The sequence below is a fragment of the Rutidosis leptorrhynchoides genome, chromosome 6 (genome assembly GCF_046630445.1).
Source record: "Rutidosis leptorrhynchoides isolate AG116_Rl617_1_P2 chromosome 6, CSIRO_AGI_Rlap_v1, whole genome shotgun sequence".
In the NCBI taxonomy this organism is placed as follows: Eukaryota; Viridiplantae; Streptophyta; class Magnoliopsida; order Asterales; family Asteraceae; genus Rutidosis; species Rutidosis leptorrhynchoides.
The window spans coordinates 330,042,685-330,070,681 of NC_092338.1; the positions used below are offsets into that span (position 1 = coordinate 330,042,685).

The 27,997-nt window shown below is 33.0% G+C and overlaps 1 protein-coding gene and 1 non-coding gene across 2 annotated transcripts; both read right to left on the minus strand.

The window, feature by feature from the left end:
* Positions 1 to 6,410: 6,410 nt before the first annotated feature.
* LOC139855894 (uncharacterized) lies at positions 6,411 to 7,872 on the minus strand. Its single transcript, XM_071845136.1, has 3 exons — positions 7,737 to 7,872; positions 7,510 to 7,639; positions 6,411 to 7,105 (listed from the first exon to the last, which is right to left on the minus strand). Exons 1-3 carry the CDS (start codon positions 7,870 to 7,872, stop codon positions 6,433 to 6,435), a joined length of 939 nt encoding a protein of 312 aa, XP_071701237.1. The 3' UTR covers positions 6,411 to 6,432.
* A 5,865-nt stretch (positions 7,873 to 13,737) lies between these two features.
* LOC139856456 (small nucleolar RNA R71) lies at positions 13,738 to 13,844 on the minus strand. The gene has a single exon (XR_011761938.1). It is a non-coding gene; the product is annotated as a small nucleolar RNA R71 (small nucleolar RNA).
* Positions 13,845 to 27,997: the final 14,153 nt, after the last annotated feature.

Sequence of the window (27,997 nt, forward strand, 5' to 3'; positions counted from 1 at the left end):
AGACAAGAGTAACTTTACGCCAAATTCTCCAAGTGTGAATTTTGGTTGAAGGAAGTCCAACTTCTGGGTCATGTTGTGAGCGACCAGGGTATCAAAGTTGATCCCACCAAGATTGAAGCTATCAGCAAGTGGGAGACCCCCACTACTCCGACTCACATCCGCCAATTCCTAGGTCTTGCCTGTTATTACCGAAGATTTATTGAAGGTTTCTCTCTGATTGCGCGTCCTTTGACCGCGCTGACTCACAAAGGGAAGAAGTTCATTTGGGAACCCGCACACGAATCAGCATTCCAAACTTTGAAGAAAAAGTTGACCACCGCACCTATCTTATCTCTTCCTGAAGGCAGTGACGATTTCGTCGTCTATTGCGATGTTTCGAAAAGTGGTTTTGGTTGTGTACTGATGCAACGATCAAAGGTTATTGCCTATGCTTCCCGTCAACTGAAGATTCACGAACGGAACTACACTACTCATGATCTCGAACTTGGAGCCGTTGTGCTTGCGCTCAAATTGTGGAGACACTATTTGTATGGAACGAAAAGTACTATCTTCACCGATCACAAGAGTCTCCAGCACATTTTTGATCAGAAGCAACTGAATATGAGACAGCGTCGATGGATCGAGATGCTAAACGACTATTATTGTGAACTTCGTTATCATCCTGGCAAGGCCAATGTTGTAGCTGACACTTTAAGCCGAAAGGAGAGGATGGCACCTCTTCGTGTTAGGGCTCTGAACATCACCATCCATTCGAACCTCAACAGTCAGATCCGAGTAGCCCAAGATGAGGCTCTCAAGGAGGAGAATATATCTCACGAACATTTGAACATACTTGTCTCTCGATTCGAGGTTAGGGAGTCTGGACTCCGATGTTATGCCGGAAGAGTTTCGACTTACAGTGGGTGTTATTAGCGTAGTGGTACACGGACAGAGTTTCGACTTACAAAACCTTAAAACATTCGACTAATTGATCCTTATTATTATCACTAACTTAAAATTAAAATTACAAATTGAGATTACGATTTGGAGTGATACTTGATACATAAAAATGGGGAAAGAAAAATATATATAAAATATAAAAGGTGTCTATAAATCGTCGAAATGCATGTTCTTTTATAGCCAGAGAGTGCTCTGCGAGTGCGGCCTTTTTGGTCTTCAAAGCTCCGCGAGTGCGGAGCTGTGGAATCCAGCTCACACAAGTTTGGATCTTAGTCTGCCGACGGATTTAATTATATAAATATAATATAAATATATAATTTATATAATTAATTATATATTATATTATATTTATATACATAATTAATTTGTAACTTTTGGTCCGTTGCGTCGTACGTTGAAAGCTGGGTCATGTCTCGGTTCCGGATTTTTGAACGTCCTTTCGTATAATTTAATATCTTGTACTTTGCGTTTTGCAACTTGTACTCTTGTCATTTTTAGACGTTTCTCATCAATAATTTGAACCACTTTGATTGTACTTTGAACTTTTGAACTTTTTGGTCGTTTGCGTCTTCAATTCGTCGAATCTGTCTTTTGTCTTCACCTTTTATTATTTAAACGAATATTACTTGTAAATAGGACAACTGCAACTAAAAGCTTGTCTTTCTTGAGGGATAATGCGATGAAATATATGTTCGTTTTTAGCATTATCAGTATCACATTAGAATGAAACTAGTTAGTTTAATACATGAGAATCTAGTCACTTGTTCATTCCCATGCAAACACACTTATTAACCACCTTTTAAACCAAATGCATGAAGTAACCTTGTGGATTTTTCTCTTCCCCTCTCTCCTTGCAAAAGTCGACGGCCAAATGGCCGTGGGAGAAGTTTTTGTTTTCAAATTTTGTTTACTTACTCACTTGTTCACTTCACATTTTACACACACACAAACTTGCACTCTTTCTCTCATCTTTCCTTTCTCTCTAACTTTGTAAGTTACAAGTTATTTTTCTCCTTCTTTTCTTTAGCCAAAACCGAAACATAATACACCCATAATCATCATCTTTTGTTTATTGTTACTTGTCTTTGATTATTATTTACATTACTTGTAGTTGTTTGTTGTTACTTACTAATTATTAAGAATCAAACTTGTTAGTTTGATTCTTCATTTATCTTGTTTATAACAAGAACACACAAGAACTAAACTTGCTAGTTTATGTTCTACATTTAAAGTTTTAAAAGATTAAAGTTCATGAGTTAAAACCATACTTGAAGTTCATGAAGTAAACTTAAAGTTTACTTTCTAAAGATCAAGACTTAGGCTTGAATCTTTAAAAGTATGAAACCCATGAACTTGTTAATTATTTATTTAGATTATTTCTTCATTTTATGTACTTTAAAGTTTTGATTTGGTCAAGTATTACAAGTTAGTCTTGATCTCATACTTCTTGGAACTAAAAGTTAACTTGAAAGTTCAAGAACATGGAAGTGTAACTCTTTAGTTATAACTTCATACACTTGTGTTAGATTTAACTTAATAACTTTAGATCTAGAATTTTGGGTCTTGGATCTTCAAGATCTAACTAAGAACTATGTTCTACATCTTAAGATCTTGATTAGTTAGTTTACATTCAAGGTTGTAGTTCAATATTACTTTTATATTTCATGTATGTGTTAAATCTAAGACTTTGATGTAACTTTGGTTCATCAAAACACTTGCAACACTTAATTGAGTTGTGCTACTTATCTTAGACTTACACTTGGGTTATGATGGTCAAAACTTGGTAAATATGATGTAAACACATCAACGAGTTGTACACTTGAAGCTATATGCATCAAGGATGAGAACCGTGATAAGCATCGAGTACCAAGAAACCCCGGAACCTACTGTTTATTGTTACTGGGTCTGATCAGTACGACCTGGGCTACTGTAAAGATGATTTTCAGTTAGCTCTGTTCGAGTAGATAACTTTTCATTTAGGACTCATCTTAATCCGAGTTACGGTTTAGGATTTATGGCCCTCCTATCGTCACTATGTCCTTTTAACGTTGTGCTGAAAATTCTGACCTACTCGCACTTAGACCGTCACCACGGTCAAACGAAGACGATTTTGCTTCTGGAATTTTTACCACAGCTAGAGGACTCATACACGGAGCCATGGCCATTGGTCTCACCTTATTTCAGTAGGTATAGAGGCCGTGGTGACTGACCGAAGTCAGCCTTTGTTTTAAACTCTTTTCATGAACGAAACTTACTTTACACCTTTTGTTTGATGATGAATGATGATGACCTTTAAGACCTAATTTACATACATTTAAACCTATTGAGACGATTTACTGACTTAGTACTATTTGACTTAGGTTGAGGACTTTCCGGACCTACGTACTTGCTTATTTCCCGAGTCACACTTTACCGCTACTTTATCATTGTGAGTTATAGTATCCCTTTTTACTTTAACTATTTTGGGAACTGAGAATACATGCGCATTTTACATTTTACATACTAGGCACGAGTACTTAAACTTTATATATGTGTGGGTTATACAACGGCATAAACATTCCCTTTAGCTCGGTAACGTTTAGTCATTGGTTTTTGAACCGGTGAACGCGAATCTTAGATATGGATCCATAGGGTTTGACATCCCCACTCGGGCTAGTAGCGCTAGCATTTAACGGGTGTTTTAATACTTCGTAAACATACGCACTTGCCAAGTGTACTTTCAGGTGGTTATAAACGTTAAGTTAGTTACCAAGTGCCCACGGTTAAACATATACTTTATCATACTGTTTTGAAACGCTCTTTGTAGCACTGAAATCTCGTGGCCTACCTTGCATACTGATATACTTAAACTATAGCTCACCAACCTTTGTGTTGACGTTTTTAAGCATGTTTTTCTCAGGTGCTTAAGGTTAGCTACTTCCGCTGTGTACTAGTATTGCCGTAGACACCCGCTGCTCTAGAGTTATCACCGCATGAATTGTTTATCTTGCATTCATAACTTTACTACTTTTGAACTTTGATTTGTAACGACCTAAGGGTCACGTACTATTATTACTTGCTTCCGTTCATAGAAGCATACTTTTGGATGTAAAACATTTGACGTTGTTTATGACGTCACCTTTTATCATGAATGCAACTTGTTTTGAAAACGCATATAGTGTTTGACCTTGTAATGATCCTGTTGTTGATGATTCGTACACGATGGTTTTGTACGGGGCATCACAACATCCTTTAGAGTTGTTATATCAAATACTTTTAATTATACATATGTAAATATGTACTCTCTTTCGGTCCAATTGTCCCGTTTTGATTTTGAGGTCTTTTCGTTCTAACTTTGACTTTAAATTACTTTTTGTGTGTTATATAATACTTAATGATCATTGTACCGGTAAAAATATATCTAAAAATCAATATACTGATATAAAGTTCATCGAATAATATATAATTCAAATAAAAATATTTAAAATTAAAGAAAAGATCAAAGTTAGAACTAATGGACAATTGAACTGTGACGATGGAGTAATATGTATATGTATAATATTATGTATATGTATGTATAGTACGTGTCACTCCTATTTTCTAACCTTTTAATAATCAATCACTATCAGACTCACCGAAAAAGAAATTTCAAGCGATAAGAACAATATACAATTTACAACAGTACGTACATTATTAATGTAGATCTCTAAGCTATATCTATCTATTAAAAATATATATGTCTCTTAGTCTCGTGCAATTCCTATATAACTTATGCAAATTGACAAAAGTATCAATTTTGCCACACATACTTTTGTACACACTTTCAAGCTACGTATAAAAATTAAATGCACCAGCTTGACCATCTAGAAGTGAAGATGAAACTTTAACGAGGAAAAAGTCAACATGACCACACATTATTTATACTCCAATAAATTTAGCTATATATATATATATATATATATATATATATATATATATATATATATATATATATATATATATATATATATATATATATATATATATGCATCACTTTTGAATGTTGTGTTCTTATTATATACTCAGGCCACGTTGAATTTTTGCAACTTAACTCTCAAGATCAAGGCATAATATATACACACACTGGATGATTAGCTCGTTTAATTAGTATTTTACATTGCAATTAATGATGATGCCATGGAAATTAATCTAGAATTTAGCTCTTCAAAGATTGTGTCGGATATTCAAGCAAAAAGTTTTGAATGAATTAATTGCCGCTGAAAGAAAGAAAATCTACATTGGATAAAATGGATTACCAACCCGAGAAGTTTCGATGCCAACCCCACAAAAGAAGGAATTGGTTAAGTGCAGGTTTTATATGCTGGACTCTCTCGATTCCTACTTGGCTCGGTGCTAAGTGGTGTATTGTTGAATACTTTGTCGCTGTCGATTTCAGCACTGTATCTCGGCTGTACTCCAACTTGTCTTGGTACAAGTTGTCCCCTCTCCTTGTAGTAAAAGAGAGACGATGGCTTTTTCCTGCAAATTAATCTTTAACCAACCCTTCTTGTATAGCTACATTTCATATATGCTTATTCGAGTTTTTACTTGCAATGTTTTAGTCTTTTCGTGTTCTGTAAATTGATTCTTTGCTTAGAACCACATGTTGTAACCTTTGTTTATATTAATAATAGTTTTATTGGCCTTTAAAAAAAAAAAAAAAAAAAGGATGTATGGTAAGATTTTTGATAACCAATCCATAAATTAAGGGTGCGTTTGATAAAACTGAATGATTTAATGTTGAATGATTCAGAATCTGAATGGTCCAGAGCCTCTGAATAAGGTTTGCTCTGAATGAAAATAAGTTGTTTGATAATCATTTAGAATGAACGATATGAACTGACCAAAACTACCTTATTAACGTGTGATATCTTTCAAAAAAACGTGTGATATGAATAAAAAATTCAATATACTTATTAGTTAGGTGATCTGGATATGATCCGGGGAAAATAATATAGATAATTTGAGCTCTTAATGGTTAAGAGAGTGTTTCATTTCTGAATGGTTCAGAGCTAAATTCTGAACCATTCAGCACCATATGTCATTCAGAGGTCAGAAACAAACGCACTGATAGCTGAACGGTTCAGCATTCAGTACTGAACCATTCCATTAAGAGACAAACAAAAGGACCCTAAATCTCAAAAAATTTCACATCAAGAGTCATTCAATATCAAAAAACAAAATAATTTTTAGTAGTTTTTCATATATTTCCTTCTTCATCATCAAGTACAAGAAATAATCACAAAATCCCAAGAAATTGCGTCAGTCTCTCATCTGAACTTCTCTTGAAAACCAAGAATGATCACTCTCCATGCTCTTTTAATCATAACATAACATATCATAATTTCTTAACAACCACATAATTACAACAAATTTTGAATTACCTAATTAACCTAGCTAATAATAATAGTAAGAGCTGAGCACATAATAATTTGTTTACTTGCTTTCATCACCATCATGTACCAAGCTAGGTAGCTAGTAGCTTGTGAAGTTTAGTTGCTTCATTTCATCAATCTCATCATGTAATAGAGCTGCATGATTTTTGATCATCAAATTATGACTTTGAATTTGATCTCCGAGAAGGTTAATGTGGCCATGTTCTTGCTTGATTTGATATTGATGCTTTTGATGAAGATCTTCAATGTAACTCCCATTTTCAGAAAAACAATTTTTACTTCCAAACATCATCATTCCTTCTTTCATAGTTGATGCATTATGATAGTAATTATACTGCATTGGACTATTGCACATGCTATGATGCTCATCTTGAAACCCTATTTGATTATAACAGTTACCATTGATATTTTCAATGTTTGAAGTTGTTGGTGTTGGTGATTGAAGATTTGGGATACCACTAGTATAATCATAATCTTTATGAGCAAAAAGAGAGTTTGAAGTGTTGTCAACATTAATGAAGTTAGGAGAGGGACTAAAAGTGTAAAATGATGATGGAGTGTTCAAGAATTGTTGATCAAACGAAGGTGTTAATGATGGTTGTGGTGCTTGCAAGGACATAGATGGAAAAAAAGTTTGTTTTTCTTGATAAACTGGAAACATATTCATAAGCTTTTTCTTTAGTTTTGTGTTCCAATAATTCTTAATATCATTATCTGTCCTTCCTGGTAACTGAGCAGCTATAACAGACCATCTGCATTATATATTATACATTTGTATAAATTAAAGTACAAATTCACATTAACATTTTCCCTAGATAAAAAACCACCCAACTACACATATATTTAATAAAAATGCTATGATATGCATGCACCCATTGTTGTCAAGATTTTATAAAATCTTTCTCTCAGATTAACTAATCATATTTTTATATGTTATTACTATTATAACTATATTATATGTGTCTAGTTTTCCACGTGGTGGTGGCCTAAATTATAGATGGAGTTTGTAGATCACATATACTATCATGCATACACATCATAATTGAGTAATGAATATATCTAGCTAGATCTAGTTCATTTGTGTTTTTTGTGATAGTAATAATTGTAAGTACAAAAACAGTAAATAGACAAATAAAGTCCAAAAGATAAGTTTAACCTGCTACCAATGCTAGCATACATGCTGCAAATGATCCTATCTTCATCATCAGAGAATTCACCATGTCTAATATTGGGTCTCAAATAATTTAGCCATCTTAACCTGCAACTCTTCCCACATCTTTTAAGACCTGTTCAAAATTAACAACATCATAAATTTACAACCTTTTTTAGTTTCTTGAAAAATAAAAAACACACAAAAATAGGGTTCTAAACAAAGAAAGTTACCAGCTTTTTGAGGAAGAGCAATCCAATTACCACCAGTACCAAATTTCTCAATAAAGTCTTTGAGTTTTGCATCTTCTTCAGGTGACCAAGGTCCTTTCTTTACATTTGCTTTGTCACAACAAGGGGCTCTCCCCATATCTATATCTATCTCTTATGTATCTCACTTTATTTATTTTTATTTTTATTTTTATTTTTATTTTCCCACAAGAAATAAATAAATTTCTGTCTTTTTTGGTGAATGGACAAAGATGTTTGGTGGGTATGATGGTTGGCTTTATATGGAGGAAGAGACTTTGAGGGATGAAAGTCAGCAAAGTAAGGATTTTATAAACAACAAGATGACACAAGTCAAACTCAAAAGGAGATTGGATTATTGAACTTTGTTATATTATTAATTTTTATTTTTATTTTTATTTTACTTATTAAATAATCATTTCCAATAAAGTTTTAAATGAATTCTGTACTCCAGTTACGTTTGCTTATCTTAACATCTTTTCATAGTTAACTTTGTTTATTTATTTAGTTAAATTTTCGTTTTTTAACCTTTAAGACTTGTGTGGTTTCAAGCTACTTTTCTAGTCCTATTGGTGTAATGTAACAACTTATATATAGATATGATGGACACGTAAATAATAATTGTACTCGCACAAAATCATTCGCTTAAGTTATTTTACTGCATTTTTATTTTTATTTTTTTTAAAAAACACGACCAACGAAATACGGTAAAAAGTGACCTCACTAATTCTTTAATTAAATTAATACTATCAAATACAACTGTCGGAAATAATAACCTCATTAATTCTCAACAGAAGACCAACAAAATACAATAAAATAAAAAAATAACACAAGAACTAATGTGGAAACTTCAAAACCGAAGAAAAACTACGGTCCTCAAAGAAAGAGTTTCTTTATATCACAAATTGGTACAATATGTCACGTCCAATATACTCTTTCCGTCCCATTACAAGTGTTCACTTACTTTTTGCACACAGTTTTTGGAAATTCCACTAACTTTATTTTCTACCAATCAGAAATCTTCTCTTCAGAATAATCTCTTCTCATTTGTTGAAATACAAAGTGGACACTTGAAATGAGAAATCCCAAAATAAAAATGTAGACACTTATGGTGAGACGGAGAGAGTAATTGATAAGATTTCTCTAGTTTTAGGTTAGATCTAGGCTTGTAATATGAAGGTATATATATCCATTTTAAATGTGTAATTAGAACTAGGCTTTTGATAGAAACTCGTAGTTACACATCTTATTTCTCACACACAAACATCTAATCCTCTCAACACTTGTAACAAACTCCCTCCATTTTCTTTTCACCTTTATAAACCTTGAATGAATGAATGAATGAATGAATGGTATCATGATCTAAGATTTAATATCATCCTCATCTACATAATTATTATACACGCATTACATACATATACATTATCATATACTCCATTGTACAAACTTTTGATACACAAATCTGATTAATACACGAATTATATGCTTTTCAATATAGATCACTCTCTTAAGCTAACTACGCTCTCAAAATATTTGTTTATTACAACCACCAATGTGGTTGTTTGTTTCATATAAGACACAAATTATATACTTTTCAAATACTTAGCCATGAAAGTCACTTCTCATTTCTTTCAACCACCAATGTGGGACAAATAACTATATATTTTTCTTCTAATAAAAATAAACCAACAAATCTTTACCTTGGACAGAAAAAGATAACCACGATCCACATTGCTCACATAAGCGACGTAGATGCTTACTTCATGAATACTTCAAGATACTCATCTTTATGCCAGTGATATTATCTCTAACTCAATACAAGAGATAATAGTGCTTTAACGTCGACTATTGTCTAAACCAATATTCATTTTTAAACAAATTATCATACTACGCCATAAAAGAGCATCACGACTTAGAATAACACATTCTAAGATCTTCATCTCAAACACATGTTAAAAAAAATCTGCTGAAATTTATGGTCCAACTTCCCCTGTTTGGCTTGCTTGGAAGTTCATGAGCCATCAACATCAATTTCCACCACACACCTTACATTAAAGCCAAACCAATGCGTATTTCTAAACCCGTGGAAGCACAAACATACATCCCTTTCCATGGTGGCGTGGACGCATGATAATGCTAAAAACGAACATATATTTCATAGCATTATTCTTCAAGAAAGACAAGATTTTAGTTGCAATTGTTCTATTTACAAGTAATATTCGTTTAAATAATAAAATGTGAAGACAAAAGACAGATTCGACGATTTGAAGACGCAAACGACCAAAAAGCTAAAAAGTACAAAGTACAATCCAAGTGGTTCAAATTATTGATGAGAAACGTCTAGAAATTACAAGAGTACAAGCCGCAAAAAGCAAAGTACACGATATTAAATTGTACGAAAAGGCGTTCGAAAATCCGGAACCGAGACATGAACCAACTATCAACGTGCGACTCAACGGACCTGAAATTACAAGATAACTATGCACAAGAATATAATATAATATATAATTAATTATATATATATATATATATATATATATATATATATATATTATATTATAAAATAATCAGCAGCCCACGTTTTAAATCAACAAATGAGCTGGAATCCAAAGCTCCGCGACTGCAGAGCTGTGAGGAAGAGAAATACCGCAATCGCGGAGCTGCACAGTACAAAATGGGCCTATAAAAGCCAGCGCATTCTGCTCGATTCAATCACCTCTTTTTCTTTCTTTCTATTTACGTAATATATATATATATATATATATATATATATATATATATATATATATATATATATATAATTTTAATTTTAATTTAAGTTTAATAATAATAAGGTTATAGTGGCGAATGTTTTAAGTTTGTAAGTCAAAATTCTGTCCGTGTAACACTACGCGATTAATACTCATTGTAAGTTATGTTCAACCTTTTTAAATTAATGCCTCGTAGCTAAGTTATTATTATGTTTATTTAAGCCGAAGTAATCGTGATGTTAGACTAAATATTAAGACTGAGTTATTGGGCTTTGGACCATAATTGGGGTTTGAACAAAAGACCGACACTTGTGGAAATTGGACTATGGGCTATTAATGGGCTTTATATTAATTAAATGATATCTCGTTGATTTAATATAGAGATTTATAATTTGACATATTTATATATAACCACATACGCTTGACTGGGTACGGTGGGCGGGATATCTATAAATACTAATAATTATTCATTTAACCGGACACGGGGGTGGATTAATAGTCACCGGACTCATTAAAATAGGGGTGGATTACATTCAAGGGTAATTGGTGTAATTGTTTACAAAGTATTAAAACTTTGGATTACACGCAGTCGATAACCTGGTGTATTCATTAAACAAAGTATTAAGACCTTGTTTCAGTTTAAGTCCCCAATTAGTTGGAATATTTGACTTCGGGTATAAGGTTAATTTGGCGAAGACTCTCGCACTTTATAATTATGACCGATGGACTATTATGGACAAAACCAGATGGACATATCGAATAATCCAGGACAAAGGACAATTAACCCATGGTAATAAATTAAAATCAACACGTCAAACATCATGATTACGGAAGTTTAAATAAGCATAATTCTCTTTATTTTATATCTCATTGCACTTTTATTTATCGTCATTTACTTTACGCTTTAAATTAAGTTGTATTTATATTTAATATTTTACATTAGGTTTTAATTATATATATATATATATATATATATATATATATATATATATATATATATATATATATATATATATATATATATATATATATATATATATATATATATATATATAGTTTAAAATATATATAGCGTTAAACTCAGCTAGCTTCCTGTGAAATGGACCGGACTTACTAAAAACTGCACTACTCTACGATTAGGTACACTACCTATAAGTTTTGTAACAAGGTTTAGGTATATTCATTCAATAAATAAATAAATAACTTGTGTAAATTGTATCGTATTTAATAGTATTTCATAGTAAAATTAATAGTATTACGTACTACACCTCGCACACATCAAGTATTTTTGGTGCCGCTGCCGAGGAACACTCAACGCCGAAGCGAAATGCTGTAAAAAAAAATTTAGTTTTTAAGTTATTTTTGTAAAAATATAATTTTATATAAGTTTTAAAATATAAAAACATAACAAATAAAAGTATATATTTCTATATTTTTAAGTGTTTAAATTAAAAAGTTTTTATTTTTTTTTAGTTACAAAAACTAATAAGTATTTTTTTTAATTTTATTTAAATTATTTTTTCTATAAATTAAAAAAAGAAAAAAAAATAAAAAAAAGAAAAAGAAAACTGAACCTGCACGAATTTGGCCTGCACAAAATCTGAATCTGCAAACTCCGCAGTCGCAGAGACTTTTGGGCATTAAGCATCCGCACTCGCAGAGCCGCCTGACTGGCTGAACCTCAGACTGCATTAATTACGGGATTAGGGTTATTTATTTAATTATTATTATTAATTAGGGTTTAATTAAATTAATAATTAGTTTTAGTTTTAATTTAATTATGTATTTCAAGTTTTAAGTAGTTTCATTAATCAATACTTTTATAAAAAAAATAATAATAATATTCTTATAAAAATAAGTAATTTTATAATTTTTTTTGTTTCTTTTTATTAATTGTATATTTTAAACATATAATTCGTAATTTGTATTTTTATCGTTCGTAATTAGTTTTAAGATTAGTTTTTGCCATAGTTATTTTATATTTCTAGATTTCTAGGCTTTGCCGTAAAATTCCTTAAGTGCTTTTTCTTTAGATTAAGATTTAGGCGCTTTAGAATTTTACGACGTCGCTTATCGCTCTAGTTTTAAATAGATTTTATTGCCTAATTAAGTTATTGCCGTTTGGATATAGAATTTCTTTAAGCTTTAATACCTTTAGACACAAGTTTTAAGTATTTAGTTTTTAGATTTTTAAATTTCGACTCTCTACTTTCTTATTATTGTTTTTCGACTTTTTATTTTTCGAAGTTTTTCGACGCACTCTTTTTCTTTCTCATTTCTACGCTCTAGTTTTTAGGACATAGATTTTATCTTCAAAAATTTTGACGAAAAATTATTTTAAGCGGTTAAATTGATAGACATCTAAAATTTTCTGGTTCGTAGTAATAGTTGGATTTGTTAGTGGCGAGTTGTGGGCTTCCGATTTAAAGGGTCCTGGCTACCTGCTGCATCTATTGGCTATTCGAAACGTGAGCAAAATTAGAAAAGTCTATTAATTTGATAACTTATATAATTTTTTATTTTTTATAACTAATAGGATATTCAGTGAATGCACCGAGCAAAACATTCACCACCTTTCATACGTTCACCACCTGTAACTCGATCAAGACATTTTGCCAATATTATTGCCGTTGATTTTTCTTTAGAATCATCATCTAGTCGACCAAGTACTCCGATTCAAATTTCTGATAATCCATTTTTTGAACCCGGACCCGGAGGATATTCAAGGACAATTCAGAGATCCTGAACCACTAATCATTCCTTCTGAACCACAAATTACTCAACCAGAGATTGTCGAGGAAGAAACCATTAAATCAGAATCCTCTAGTGATTCAGATTCAACAATTTCAATCATGGAAAATCAGGAACCTCTAAGTATGGAAGATCGAATGAGAGCTACACGCACTGGCCAAGGTCATGCCATTACTCAACCGGATATTAATGCGCCAGATTATGAAATCAAAGGACAAATCCTACACATGGTAACTAATCAGTGCCAATTTAGTGGTACGCCAAAAGAAGATCCAAACGAACATCTTCGAACCTTTAATAGGATTTGTACTTTATTTAAAATCAGAGAAGTTGAGGATGAACATATCTATCTCATGTTATTTCCCTTGACTTTAAAGGGAGAAGCCAAAGATTGGTTAGAATAGTTACCTGAAGGGGCGATTGATACATGTGATGTTTTAGTTGAGAAATTTCTTAAAAGATTCTTTCCGGCATCTAAAGCCGTGAGACTTCAAGGAGAAATTGTTACGTTTGCGCAAAAGCCAAATGAAACTTTATATGAAGTGTGGACAAGATTTGGAAAGTTCTTGAGAGGATGTCCTCAACATGGTTTAGACACTTATCAAATAGTACAAATATTCTACCAAGGATGCGACATTACTACACGAAAATACATCGACATAGAAGCTGGTGGTTCCATTATGAAGAAAACTGCAACTGAAGCTTACAAAATTATTGATAACACAGCCTCCCACTCACATGAGTGGCACCAAGAAAAAGACATCGTTAGATCATCTAAAGCGGCTAGAGCCGATTCTAGCCATGACTTTGATTCCATTTCCGCAAAGTTAGACGCTTTCGAGAGATGAATGGAAAAGATGACTAAAGATATTCACGCAATACGAATTAGTTGTGAGCAGTGTGGAGGACCACATTTGACAAACGATTGTCTCAGTATTGAACAAACAATGGAACAAAGAGAGAATGTTTCATACATGAACCAAAGGCCTGGAAATAATTATCAAAATAATTATCAACCGCCAAGACCAAACTACAATGAAAATCAGAATTATAACCGAAATGTTCCATACAACAACCAATAAGGTCCTAGCAATCAACAAGTATCTAACAATACTTACAACCAGCAAAGACCTATTTTTCCAAATAAACCACCACAAACCGATGATAAAAAGCCAAATTTAGAAGATATGATGTCAAAGCTAGTTGAATCTCAAACTCAATTTTTCACATCTCAGAAACAAACTAATGAACAAAATGCTCAAGCATTTAGAAATCAACAAGCTTCAATCTAAAATCTGGAATAAGAAGTGAGCAACCTAGCAAGATTGATATGTGAAAGAAAACCGGGGAGTCTACCTAGTGATACAAATGCTAACCCCTAAAGTGAAACAGCTAAAGCCATTACCACAAGAAGTGGTATTACACATAAAGTACCTGAAATACCTGTAATTTCTGATAACTCTATTCCTACTCCACAAGCACCACAATCTGAGCAAGATAAGAAAAAAGAACCGGTAGTTGAAAAGGTTAATGAAGATAACACAGTTAATTCAATGCCTTATGTTAAACTATACCAACCACCGCTTCCTTACCCGAGTAAAATGAGAAAAGAAAGACTTGAAGCCGAGCAATCCAAATTCTTGGATATGTTTAAACAAATAAATGTCAATCTTCCTTTCATTGATGTGATTTCAGGAATGCCAAGATATGCTAAATTCTTGAAAGATCTAATCACAAATAGAAAGAAATGGAAGAACTCTTGGCTGTTACAATGAATGCTAACTTTCCTGTAGTGCTATTGAATAAACTACCAAAAAAACTCTCAGATCCAGGAAGTTTCACAATTCCATATTTTCTGGGTAGTCTTAGTTCAATAGAAGCATTGGCAGACTTAGGTGCTAGTATAAATTTAATGTCGTATTCACTATACGCTAAACTAGACCTTGGAGAATTGAAACCAACAAGAATAAGCATAAAACTAGCCGATCGGTCAGTAAAATATCCTAGAGGGATAATGGAGAACATGCTAGTTAAAGTTGGTACTTTAGTATTTCCAGTAGATTTTGTTATTCTGGACATGGAAGAAGATTCTCGAGTTCCTCTTATATTAGGAAGACCATTCTTAAACACGGCTAAAGCAATAATAGACGTGTTTGGTAAGAAACTGACCCAAAGTATAGAGGACGAGAGTGTTACCTTTTCTGTTGATAGAGCCATGCAACAACCGCAATCTGCAGATGATATATGTTATCATATTCAAACCATAGATTCACATGCAGAATTGTTACAAGAATTTCCAGAATTACAAGGAACAGGAGAATGTTCTTTAGGAGAAGGAACTGAACCAATTGATGAAGCTGAAATGTTAGCTACACTCATGGCAAATGATTACGAACCAATAATAGAAGAACTTCAAATGTTAAAAGAAGAAGACAGATATCGATACAAATCATCGAAAGAAGAACCACCGATATTAAAGTTAAAACCACTTCCAACCCATTTGGAATATGCTTATTTACATGGTGAATTTGAATTACCTGTAATAATATCGTCTTCTCTTACTGAAAATGAAAAATCTCAACTCATTTCTATGCTAAAAGCTCATAAACCAGCTATTGCATGGAAGATTCATGACATTAAAGGCATAAGTCCTTCGTATTGCACACCTAAAATCCTTATGGAAGAAGGTCATAAAACATATGTGCAACGCCAACGAAGACTAAATCCTTATATGCAAGATGTTATTAAGAAAGAAATTATTAAACTGCTAGATGCAGGTCTAATTTATCCAATCTCTGATAGTCTATGGGTAAGCCCAGTTCAATGCGTACCAAAGAAGGGTGGCATGACTGTCATCACAAATGAAAAAGATGAGCTTATTCCTACTAGGACTGTAACAGGATGGCGTATTTGTATTGATTATAGAAAACTAAATGACGTCACCAGAAAAGATCACTTTCCCTTACCTTTCATTGATCAAATGTTGGAAAGGTTAGCTGGGAATAGTTACTATTGTTTTCTTAAAGGTTTCTCCGGATACTTTCAAATTCCAATATCACCCGAGGACCAAGAGAAAACCACATTCACGTGCCCTTATGGTACTTTTGCTTATAAACGCATGCCATTTAGACTTTGCAACGCCCCTGCAACCTTTCAAAGGTGCATGATGGCGATTTTTCACGACATGATAGAAGAATGCATGGAAATTTTCATGGATGACTTTTCAGTCTTCGGTGATACTTTTGAAACATGTCTAGTTAATCTTGAACGAATGCTTATTAGATGTGAGAAATCAAGTCTAGTACTGAATTGGGAGAAATGCCATTTCATGGTTAAAGAAGGCATCGTTCTTGGTCATAAAATTTCAAAGGAAGGAATTGAAGTGGATAGAGCTAAAGTAGATGTAATTGCTAAACTTCCACATCCCACCAATGTTAGAGGAGTTAGGAGTTTTCTAGGGCATGTCGATTTTTACCGATGTTTCATAAAAGACTTTTCTAAATTTGCCACTCCTATGAATAAACTCCTAGAAAAGGATGCTCCATTCATCTTTTCGAATGAATGCATCAAATCTTTTAATATTCTTAAAGAAAAACTCACTAATGCGCCGATCATGATAACTCCAAATTGGAATCTACCATTTGAACTCATGTGCGATGCAAGTGATTTTGAAATGGGAGACGTTTTAGGACAAAGGATTGAAAAACGATTTCAACCTATTTATTACGCTAGTAAGACGTTACAAGGAGCACAAACGAAATACACAACTATTGAAAAAGAACTCCTTACTATTGTCTTTGCTTTTGACAAATTTCGTTCATATCTCTTTCTAGCTAAAACGGTGGTCTATACCGACCATTCTGCTCTTAGATACCTATTTTCAAAACAAGATGCCAAACCACGATTAATCCGTTGGATCTTACTCTTACAAGAATTCGATATTGAAATCCGAGACAAAAAGGGAGCAGAAAATCTCGTCGCTGATCATCTTTCTCGCCTTGAAAATCCTGAATTAGAAGTTCTAAATGAATCGGCCATACAAGACAACTTTCCTGATGAATATCTATTGAAATCGATTATAATGAAATTCCATGGTTTGCAGACTATGCAAACTATTTAGTATGTGGATTCCTTGAAAAAGGGTTGTCGTACCAAAAACGAAAGAAATTCTTTAGTGATATAAAACACTATTTTTGGGAAGATCCACATTTATTTAAAAGTTGTCCCAATGGAATAATACGTCGATGCGTATTCGGAGATGAAGCTAGTCAAATCTTAAACCATTGTCACACAGGACCAACAGGAGGGCATTATGGGCCTCAACTCACAGCAAGAAAAGTTTACGACGCTGAATTCTATTGGCCTACAATTTTCAAAGATGCACACCTTCTTTGTAAATCCTGTGATGCATGTCAAAGGGCCGAATAAATAAGTCAACGTGATGAAATGCCACAAAATGTCATTTAAGTATGTGAAGTATTTGACGTTTGGGGTATTGACTTTATGGGTCCATTTCCAAAATCTCATAATAATCTCTACATTCTCGTTGCCATTGATTATGTATCTAAATGGGCGGAAGCACAAGCTCTCCCAACTAACGATACACGAGTTGTATCAACTTTTTAAAACGTCTTTTTGCAAGGTTCGGAACACCGAAAGCTTTAATAAGTGATCGGGGTACTCATTTTTGTAATAATCAACTTGAGAAAGTTCTCAAAAGATATGGAGTAACTCATAAAATCTCAACCGCTTATCATCCACAAACAAGTGGACAAGTTAAAAATACCAATCGAGCATTAAAACGTATTCTAGAGAAAAACGTAGGATCAAATCCAAAGGAATGGTCCATAAAATTAGAGGATGCACTCTGGGCTTTTAGAACAGCCTACAAAACTCCAATTGGCACCACACCTTTTAAACTCGTTTACGGAAAAGCATGTCACCTTCCAGTAGAAATTGAGCACAAAGAATTTTGGGCTTTGAAGACATGTAATCTTGATTTACATGAAGCCGGACGTCTACGGTTAAGTCAACTAAACGAATTAGAAGAATTAAGACATGATACATATGAAAATTCGTTAATCTATAAGGAAAGAATGATGAAATGGCATGATAAAAGAATCAGAAGTTCAAAAGATTTAAGGAAGGAGACCGAGTTCTTCTTTTCAATTCACGATTCAAGCTATTTCCTGGAAAATTGAAATCAAGATGGTCTAGACCATTTATAGTCAAAAGAGTTTTCCCATACGGAACAATAGAGTTAATAAATTCAAATGGCATTGAATTTAAAATTAATGGTCACAGAGTTAAACACTATATTCATAGTCCGAGGGAAGTTGACAATGAGGTCAATCATAATTTCACCACTCAAGAAAACCCTCAGAATGAAAACATAAATATGTTTTCAACGACATATGAAAAACCAAAAGTGGAAGATGGGGAGGCTTCAAATTGGAGTGATGATGAAGAATTTCTATATAAACCTCCCATTCCAAGAAACGAAGAAAAATGTGAACAAGAAGTTCAAGTAGAAGTGAAAGAACCAAAAAAAGATCACCCAGAAAAGGTTAACTCTACTTACTAAAGTAGGAGACCCAGGTGAATTTATCATTTCTTGCTTGCTTAATGATGGTGCTATGTATAACGGGCTCGCAGATTTAAGAGCAAGTGCAAACGTTATGCCTCTTTCTTTATACAAAAGATTAGGTGTGGGTAAATTAAGACCAACCAGAATAGGTGTTCAATTATTTGATCAAACCATTAAACACCCAGTTAGAATAGCCAACAATTTACTTGTTAAAGTGGGAAGTTTGACCTTTGCTGCGAATTTCATAGTTATTAATATGGAGGAAGACCTTGATATTCCTCTAATTTTAGGTCGCCCATTTTTAGCAACCACCGAGGTGTTCTTTGATGTAAGAGAATGTAGAATGACACTTAGGGATGGTGATAAATCGGTCACCTTTGTGAACCGAAAGTTTAGATCTCCACCAACCAAAACTGTTGAACCAATAAAAACGCCTAAGTGTGGGGAAGATGAAGTAACACCCAATGATGACCTGATAACAAAGAACCCCGTTGTTGATACAAAATTAGATGAACCCATTTTTAACAGTGCAACGAAGAAACTTTATAAACGGATTCAAGATGCTAGAATTAAGGGGAACTTTAAGTTAATTAACCGATTAGTATCCAATTTGTCACCTAAAGAAAAGGCGATGTTAATTGAATTTGTGAATGTTACAGAGGAAATCAACAAATGGCTTGAAGCAAAAGTCAGAGATATGCAAGTTGTTGATATTCCAATTGAAGTTAATAATGAAGTTAATCATAATTTCGATACCACATCTAACTAAGTGTGGGGAGATTCAAATGTTTTAAAGCATAATATAATGCTGTCTAGGGTTAGATTTTCTGTTTTCGTGTAGTTCTCAAAAATGGAATCCGAATGGTCTTTTCGTAGCAGACCCTAAAGAACTAGTCTTCTCCCTCCATTCTGAATTTTAATTTCTTTTAGGTTTTATGAGATGAAGAATTCCTTTGATCTGAACCATGGTCTACTACTACATGCTATGATTACTAAACGTAATAATAACATCTTCCCGAGTGAACTGGTATCATTCATAAGAGGCAAAATGGACGAAGTAAGGAAAGAACTCAGGAAGAATCATAATAAGACACATTTTGGTAAAGGAAAATCAAAATCCGCAACAAAAAGAAGAGCGCGACACCTTGAAAGATGTCATAAATGCGGAAAACGGTCACACGAAGGTAAATGTTCGAACAATCAAACACATTCCAATTCTGAATTCGTTACTCTATGCAGAGAAGGACCATTCATATGTTTAGAAGAAAAGTTATTGAAAATTCGTGGTTACGCTTACGTAGCTATGGAAAACCAAATCGAACGACTCTCTTATGAGTCAACTAAAGCAGGTCTCTGAGAATTCAATCTCACAGGTAAGTATGTACAGTTTTTATTTTATTTTATTGCTTTTAACCTTTTGATAATAAACGCTGAATCGTTCGCTATAAAGTATTAAATTGATATTCAATAAAATTAGGTATAATAAACCGAATTTTTGATATCATACAAAAATTTAATTCATCACTGCGAAATTTACCGTTTATTCATAAGGTATAAATATCTTTAATCAATCAATTCAAAATATTTCGGAAATTCGTCAGGAGTAAAACTAGGTAATATGGCCGAAATTACTTTACCCAAAAGAGGGACGTATATTTTTGTTAATATTTGATTGATTAAAGTGGGATAAAAGACCAAAAAGATTTTATTTTTATTTTTACCTTGTTTTTAAAATTAATATATAACTATATTATTTTAAATGTAAGTTTAAAAAAGTAATAACATTTATATGAAATTTTAATATGCATTTTAAATTTAAGTTTGGTGTGAATTTAAAAACAAAAATGTACTTTATTTCATTAAGTTAAAAATTTGATATTTAAAATTCGTCGTAAGTTAAAGACTAGGTTATGGAACAGAAATTGCTTTACCCGAGGGCGGGACGAGAAATTTTATTATCATTATTTTTAATCTTATTGATTTAAAGTATGCCAAAAACATTTAAAAAAAAACCCAAAAATCTTTGCTTTTAAAACAATCGCTTTAAAATGACAAATTTTAAAAATTTTGTCGAGGGACGAACTAGGTCAACGTACCGAAACGCCCTCATTCTAAAAAGAAACAAAATTTTAAAATTAATTAATTAATTAATTGTTTTATTAGTTAAAGGTTTTATATTAAAAAAAAAAAAGCTCAGCAGTTGCGGAGCTTGGAGAGGGAATACCTCCGCAGTCGCGGAGCTTCCAAAACCCAGAACACCTTAACTGGTCGACAGACCAGACCCAAACACACACATACACAATTTTCTGCGAAAATACCCACAAAAACACTCTCAAATTCGCAATTTTTTACCGTTAATCATCAAATTTTTTGCTAAAATCATGTTGAGAAGAATCGTACCAAGAAGTTTTTCAAGGAGATCGAATGAAAGGGGTGAATCTTCATCCGCTTCCCAGGCTCACAATGCTCCTCCTGAGAATGCAGACGAATAGGAGATAAACGACCAATACAGACAAAATCTACCGCATCAATTCATTTCATATTCAAATATGCAATTGGAAAATTTACACCCTAATTTAAGATTTGACAGACATTGGATAGATTATCCAAAATATCAGAGGAACTTACACATTCTTCAGTCAAAGGATGTTGAAGTACCCAGGGTGATAGATTGGGAACCGTTAGAAACAGTGGGATTAGCCGAACGAATCAAGGAATTACTTTACCAAAGGTATGGTAATTCTACTTTTAACGATTGGGAACGTTTATTCACCATAAGTAGGCCTGTATATAGAGAATGGTGTGTAGAATTATTAAGTAGTGTTTAAATAAATGATCGGGTAACTAGCTTAACCGATCGGAGTTTTATTAGATTTTTGTTGGGAGGTGTGATGCGACATATGCCTCTACTAGATATGGCTCAGGCTTTGTGTATATATACGCCTGAGAAATTAGCATCTACTGATTGTTAAAGGTTAATAAGTAATGGTAGAAGGGTTGACGAAAATTTTGATATGAATGGAATATGGAGTAGAATGACTAGCTATAACTGATTTCGTGGGGGATCTTACTCTTATACCGATATTAATAGAGGTGAGCTTAGAGTGATCCATAGGTATTTAGCAAACTCTATTACACAACGAGGTAGGAATAAAGAGAAGGTAAATGAAAATGATCTATTTTACATCATGTGTATTAGAGATCCACAGAGCGTTGTGAACATACCTTATTGTGTGGGTTATTATTTATCGGTAATGGTTAGGGGTATGCGGCCTAATAGTATAATAGGAGGTGGTATCTTTATTACTTTAATTGCTGAGTATCTCGATGTGGATAGAAGTCAGGGGGATTATTAATTGCAGTACCAGAACCCCGTGATAGAATAGATTTACACGTGTATCATGGTGCAAAGGTTTTAAAGAAATGACATAACGCTGCAGTACCATATGATGGCGCGCATCCACAGGTAGAAAGAGATCAGGAGCAAGGTAATGCGGGGGGAGGGAATCAGATGACAGAAATGCAAATTTTATTGGCCCAAAATGAGTATGAAATGGCTAGACAACGAGCATTTGCAGATTGGCAATATCATCAAAGCCAAATCATAAGCCATTGTGCCTACATAAACACAAACTACATTCCTACTCAACCGGCCATATTTCCTCCCTGGACTATACAGACCCGACCACCGTTCCCTACATATAACCCAGCTCAAGCATTCTACAGCACTTACGGCTATGAATGGAATCCCTACTGGAACCATCCTCATCAACCGTAATTTTCTTTTATTCCTATTTTTTTATTTATTTTGTAACTTGTAATTTTATACATTTAATACTTCTTTTGATACTGTAATAGTTTTTATAATTTTCTAACTTTTATTATTAGATTTTAATAATTTTTGAATGTGGGGTGATATACCCAACTTCAAAAATATGTATATATATGTTTGTAGTTTATCTCATGTACAAAACAGGGTAAAACAGCGCACTTTCAAAGACTGGCATTAAGTTCAGCAAAAATAACTAATTTTGACGACAAGATGCAAAATAAATGTGATATAACAACTACAAGAATGAACAAATGATGTGCACCATTTATCATTCAAACAAACAACAATATGTTTGGAAACTTTGGTAAAATTTAATCATTTTTTCTACGCTAATCACCCTCAACAATTTAAATTGTTACTGATTTCTTGCAAATGAGGGCATTGCAAGATCTTAAGTGTGGGAAGGGATTAAATTCTTTCGGATTTTAAAAAATTAACTTATACACTTGGTTTAATAACCACCGTTAAAATACTAGTAAAGCAGTAGTTGTATTAGAATCTAGTGCTCTCTGATAATAAAGAACATCCCTAATCTTATATACTGACTACCCACTTCTAGTAAAATTTTTTTTTTTTAATAATTGAATTCAAAATCTCGTTTATACATATTTATGAACGATAAAACTAGGTGTTAACACCGAAATTATTGTTGCCTCGGAAAGGACATAAATTGAGAAACAACCCAAAATGCTTGAATTCATTTAAAATGGAATAGAAGAGAATAAAAAGAAAAGAAAGAAAAATAAAAGCCAAGTGTGGGAAAAATTTACCAAGTTATTTAAAACATATATCACATATTTTTGTACAAATAATTGAAGATACTTTTGTTTTGGACGATATTAATCAGTTTTACCCAGTTTATTTTAATATAAATGAAATATAAAAGGAAGTACAGTCTTCCGAAAAAAAAGACACGCGCTTCTTGATTTAGGTCAGGAAATTGTCGTCCAGACCAGTTGTAGAGTCTACGAAAAACCTTGAAAAGTTTTCTCGAAAATCAGCTGGAAATCCACGGACCTCAGCATCAAACAGGGTCGCCAAGTGGTCAGACTTATCCTAACCATGAGAAGATCTATCTCGTACAATGGGGGCACCAAGCAAATTAGCTTATAAGACTAATGAATCAGATCCCCAGAAAGGATAATCTCCTTAAAGATTAAAAATCAGCTTTTAAGCCTTATATTACTCAATCCTTGAGATTGAACTTAAAGATTGAGAATTCAAACTCATGGAATTCGATGATATCTAAACTCGAGCTTGAACGAGAAAATATTTTGATTAAATTGCAAACCAATTTGTTTTCTAAAAATCCATTTTCAATACGTTCATTACCATTGAACATAAAATCCTAGGAATTCACCTGAAATTCATTAGGTCACCTGAACTAAATCAGGTGTCAACCGTAAGAACGGTGGTTGCATAGCATGGTCGAAGACAGGACCTTGTGCCAGACCGAAAAACTATAGGGTGATCTTTACTATTGCTCCTACAAAGGATAGTAATTGCATCCGACACGATATAGACCATAATCAAAAGCATGTCATTAGACATTGCCTTAACAGTTGCTTGTTCAAAGCTTTCCTTTACAACCGGATGGTAGTTTACCGAAAGGTAATATACGGAGCAAGTATACTGGATGTGTTACTTTCCTAAAACAAGGTTAGCAAGTGGGTGACACAAAACCGCAAGTTTTGAGCTAAAATTTTCAAATCTGAAACCCACAAGAATATTTTGCAAAAACACCGGTGAAGGGTTATTCCGAAAAACTTATCTAGGGTAAAAGCTAGAATGTATTTTCAAAAGATTAAATGTTTTCATAAATATCCAATTTCCTAAAGGATCTAAATTTTTATAGTCATGTGGGACTGTAAACCACATCGTTACTACCATAGTTCATACCGCCGTATTAAAATCACTGATGTACAAAGTGTGAAGAATAAAGAAGCGATTCTAGTAAAGTTATATTCAAGTTCTATATTGCTTGAGGACAAGCAACGCTCAAGTGTGGGAATATTTGATAATGCTAAAAACGAACATATATTTCATAGCATTATCCTTCAAGAAAGACAAGCTTTTAGTTGCAATTGTTCTATTTACAAGTAATATTCGTTTAAATATTAAAAGGTGAAAACAAAAGACAGATTCGACTATTTGAAGACGCAAATGATCAAAAAGCTAAAAAGTACAAAGTACAATCCAAGTGGTTCAAATTATTGATGAAAAACGTCTAGAAATTACAAGAGTACAAGCCGCAAAAAGCAAAGTACAAGATATTAAATTGTACGAAAAGGCGTTCGAAAATTCGGAATCGAGACATGAACCAACTATCAACGTGCGACTCAACGGACATGAAATTACAAGTTAACTATGCACAAGAATGTAATATAATATATAATTAATTATATATATATATATATATATTATATTATAAAATAATCAGCAGCCCACGTTTTAAATCAACAAATGAGCTGGAATCTAAAGCTCCGCGACTGCGGAGCTGTGAGGAAGAGAAATACCGCAATCGCGGAGCTGCACAGTACAAAATGGGCCTATAAAAGCCAGCGCATTCTGCTCGATTCAATCACCTCTTTTTCTTTCTTTCTATCTACGTAAAATATATATATATATATATATATATATATATATATATATATATATATATATATATATATAATTTTAATTTTAATTTTAATTTAAGTTTAATAATAATAAGGTTATTGTGGCGAATGTTTTAAGTTTGTAAGTCAAAATTCTGTCCGTGTAATACTACGCGATTAATACTTATTGTAAGTTATGTTCAACCTTTTTAAGTTAATGTCTCGTAGCTAAGTTATTATTATGTTTATTTAAGCCAAAGTAATCGTGATGTTAGACTAAATATTAAGACTGAGTTATTGGGCTTTGGACCATAATTGGGGTTTGAACAAAAGACCGACACTTGTGGAAATTGGATTATGGGCTATTAATGGGCTTTATATTAATTAAATGATATCTCGTTGATTTAATATAGAGATTTATAATTTGACGTATTTATATATAACCACGTACGCTTGACTGGGTACGGTGGACGGGATATCTATAATTAATAATAATTATTCATTTGACCGGATACGGGGATGGATTAATAGTCACTGGACTCATTAAAACAGGGGTGGATTACATTCAAGGGTAATTGGTGTAATTTTTAACAAAGTATTAAAACCTTGGATTACACGCAATCGATAACCTGGTGTATTCATTAAACAAAGTATTAAGACCTTGTTACAGTTTAAGTCCCCAATTAGTTGGAATATTTGACTTCGGGTATAAGGTTAATTTGGCGAAGACTCTCGCACTTTATAATTATGACCGATGGACTATTATGGAAAAAACCAGATGGACATATCGAATAATCCAGGACAAAGGACAATTAACCCATGGTAATAAATTAAAATCAATAGGTCAAACATCATGATTACGGAAGTTTAAATAAGCATAATTCTCTTTATTTTATATCTCAATGCACTTTTATTTATCGTCATTATCGCACTTTTAATTATCGCATTTTTATTTATCGTCATTTACTTTACGCTTTAAATTAAGTTTTATTTATATTTAATATTTTACATTAGGTTTTAATTGTGACTTAAGACATAAAATCGACAAACCGGTCACTAAACGGTTAAAACCCCCCTTTATAATAATAATAATAATAATACTACTTATATATATATATATATATATATATATATATATATATATATATATATATATATATATATATATATATATATATATATATATATATATATATATATATATATATAGTTTAAAATATATATAGCGTTAAACTCAGCTAGCTCCCTGTGGAACGAACCGGACTTACTAAAAACTACACTACTCTACGATTAGGTACACTGCCTATAAGTGTTGTAGCAAGGTTTAGGTATATCCATTCAATAAATAAATAAATAACTTGTGTAAATTGTATCGTATTTAATAGTATTTCGTAGTAAAATTAATAGTATTACGTACTACACCTCGCACACATCAATGCACCATGAGGATGAAATGACTTTAGATGAATTCATCATTCTACGTAATAACAACGGAGACATCGTTAGCGCCGTTGGAGACCCTTTCCAAATTAGCTCCACTTGGACAACTTAACTCATACATGCCAAGGCTTCCCGCACCTCCGATATACCATATTCTTCCTGAAGTATTATTCCCTCCTATCACTACACAACAGTATCGTACCATCTGATGAAGAGATATCTTTACTTTTCATCACTTTCTCCTCAGATAGGAGTTTTCTAGTAACATCAAGCTTTAGATTTTTTTTTCTGTACACCAGAATATATTTCAGTTTTTTCATAGGATGATGATAAGATAATATCAACCTTAAAGCTTGATCGTCATCATCAACTTCAACTACAATAGTCTCCAGTTCTGAAACGACACCAGTCAGAATGCTCAGATGATATGAAATTTTTGTACCTCCATCCATGCACAAAGTATGGATTTTTTCTTTGAGACACAACTGATTTGAGATGCCCTTGCCCTGCTACAATTGTTACAGCATATGCCAATCCTCCTTAGCCCTTGGTCCCCCATGCACATTTCCAAGAACCTTCATTGAAAGTCAAAAACAAGTCACACTTGTTGATCTCAAATCTATTCTTATTTGTCAAAGTTGCTAGAATCACTACCAGAATTTAGGGTGGGCTGACCCTTCAATGCCTTGTGTAATCCGGACTGAATCAACACATCCTTGACATGAACTGGTGTTAGTACTGTAATATGTGATGTATGTTGTTGTGGAATGAACTAATGTGAGTGATGGTATGGATTGCAAATACCATCATCACACTTGAATTTTTTTTACCCTTGAACCACAATTGCACACACAACTTGTTTGTGATCTCCTAATTCTCTCCCAATCCCTAACAATAACACATTGTACTTAATTTTAGCATTAAGAATACATTTAGATTCATCTTTTATCATCATTTCGTATCTATGATCATACTCAATAAACACCTATTGTACATTCAAATCAAGCATAAAGACAAATTCAATCAAGTTAAGTTTAACATGTGGTATCAGAGGAAAAGAACACTTCGTTCATCGACTCAGATTATCTACAAAAGATACAAAACATACAAAACCTCGTATTCTATATTATATACTCCCTTTCCAACTTACCTCGCTGAGAAAGTCTCCCTAATTTTTAAGTCTTAATAAGTACTACTCTACACCACAAGCCAACGAAGATGTCTTGATCACACTAATGGGTATGTGAGATGAACACAAAAGTCTTCAACTCGAATGTGTAGATAAGCAC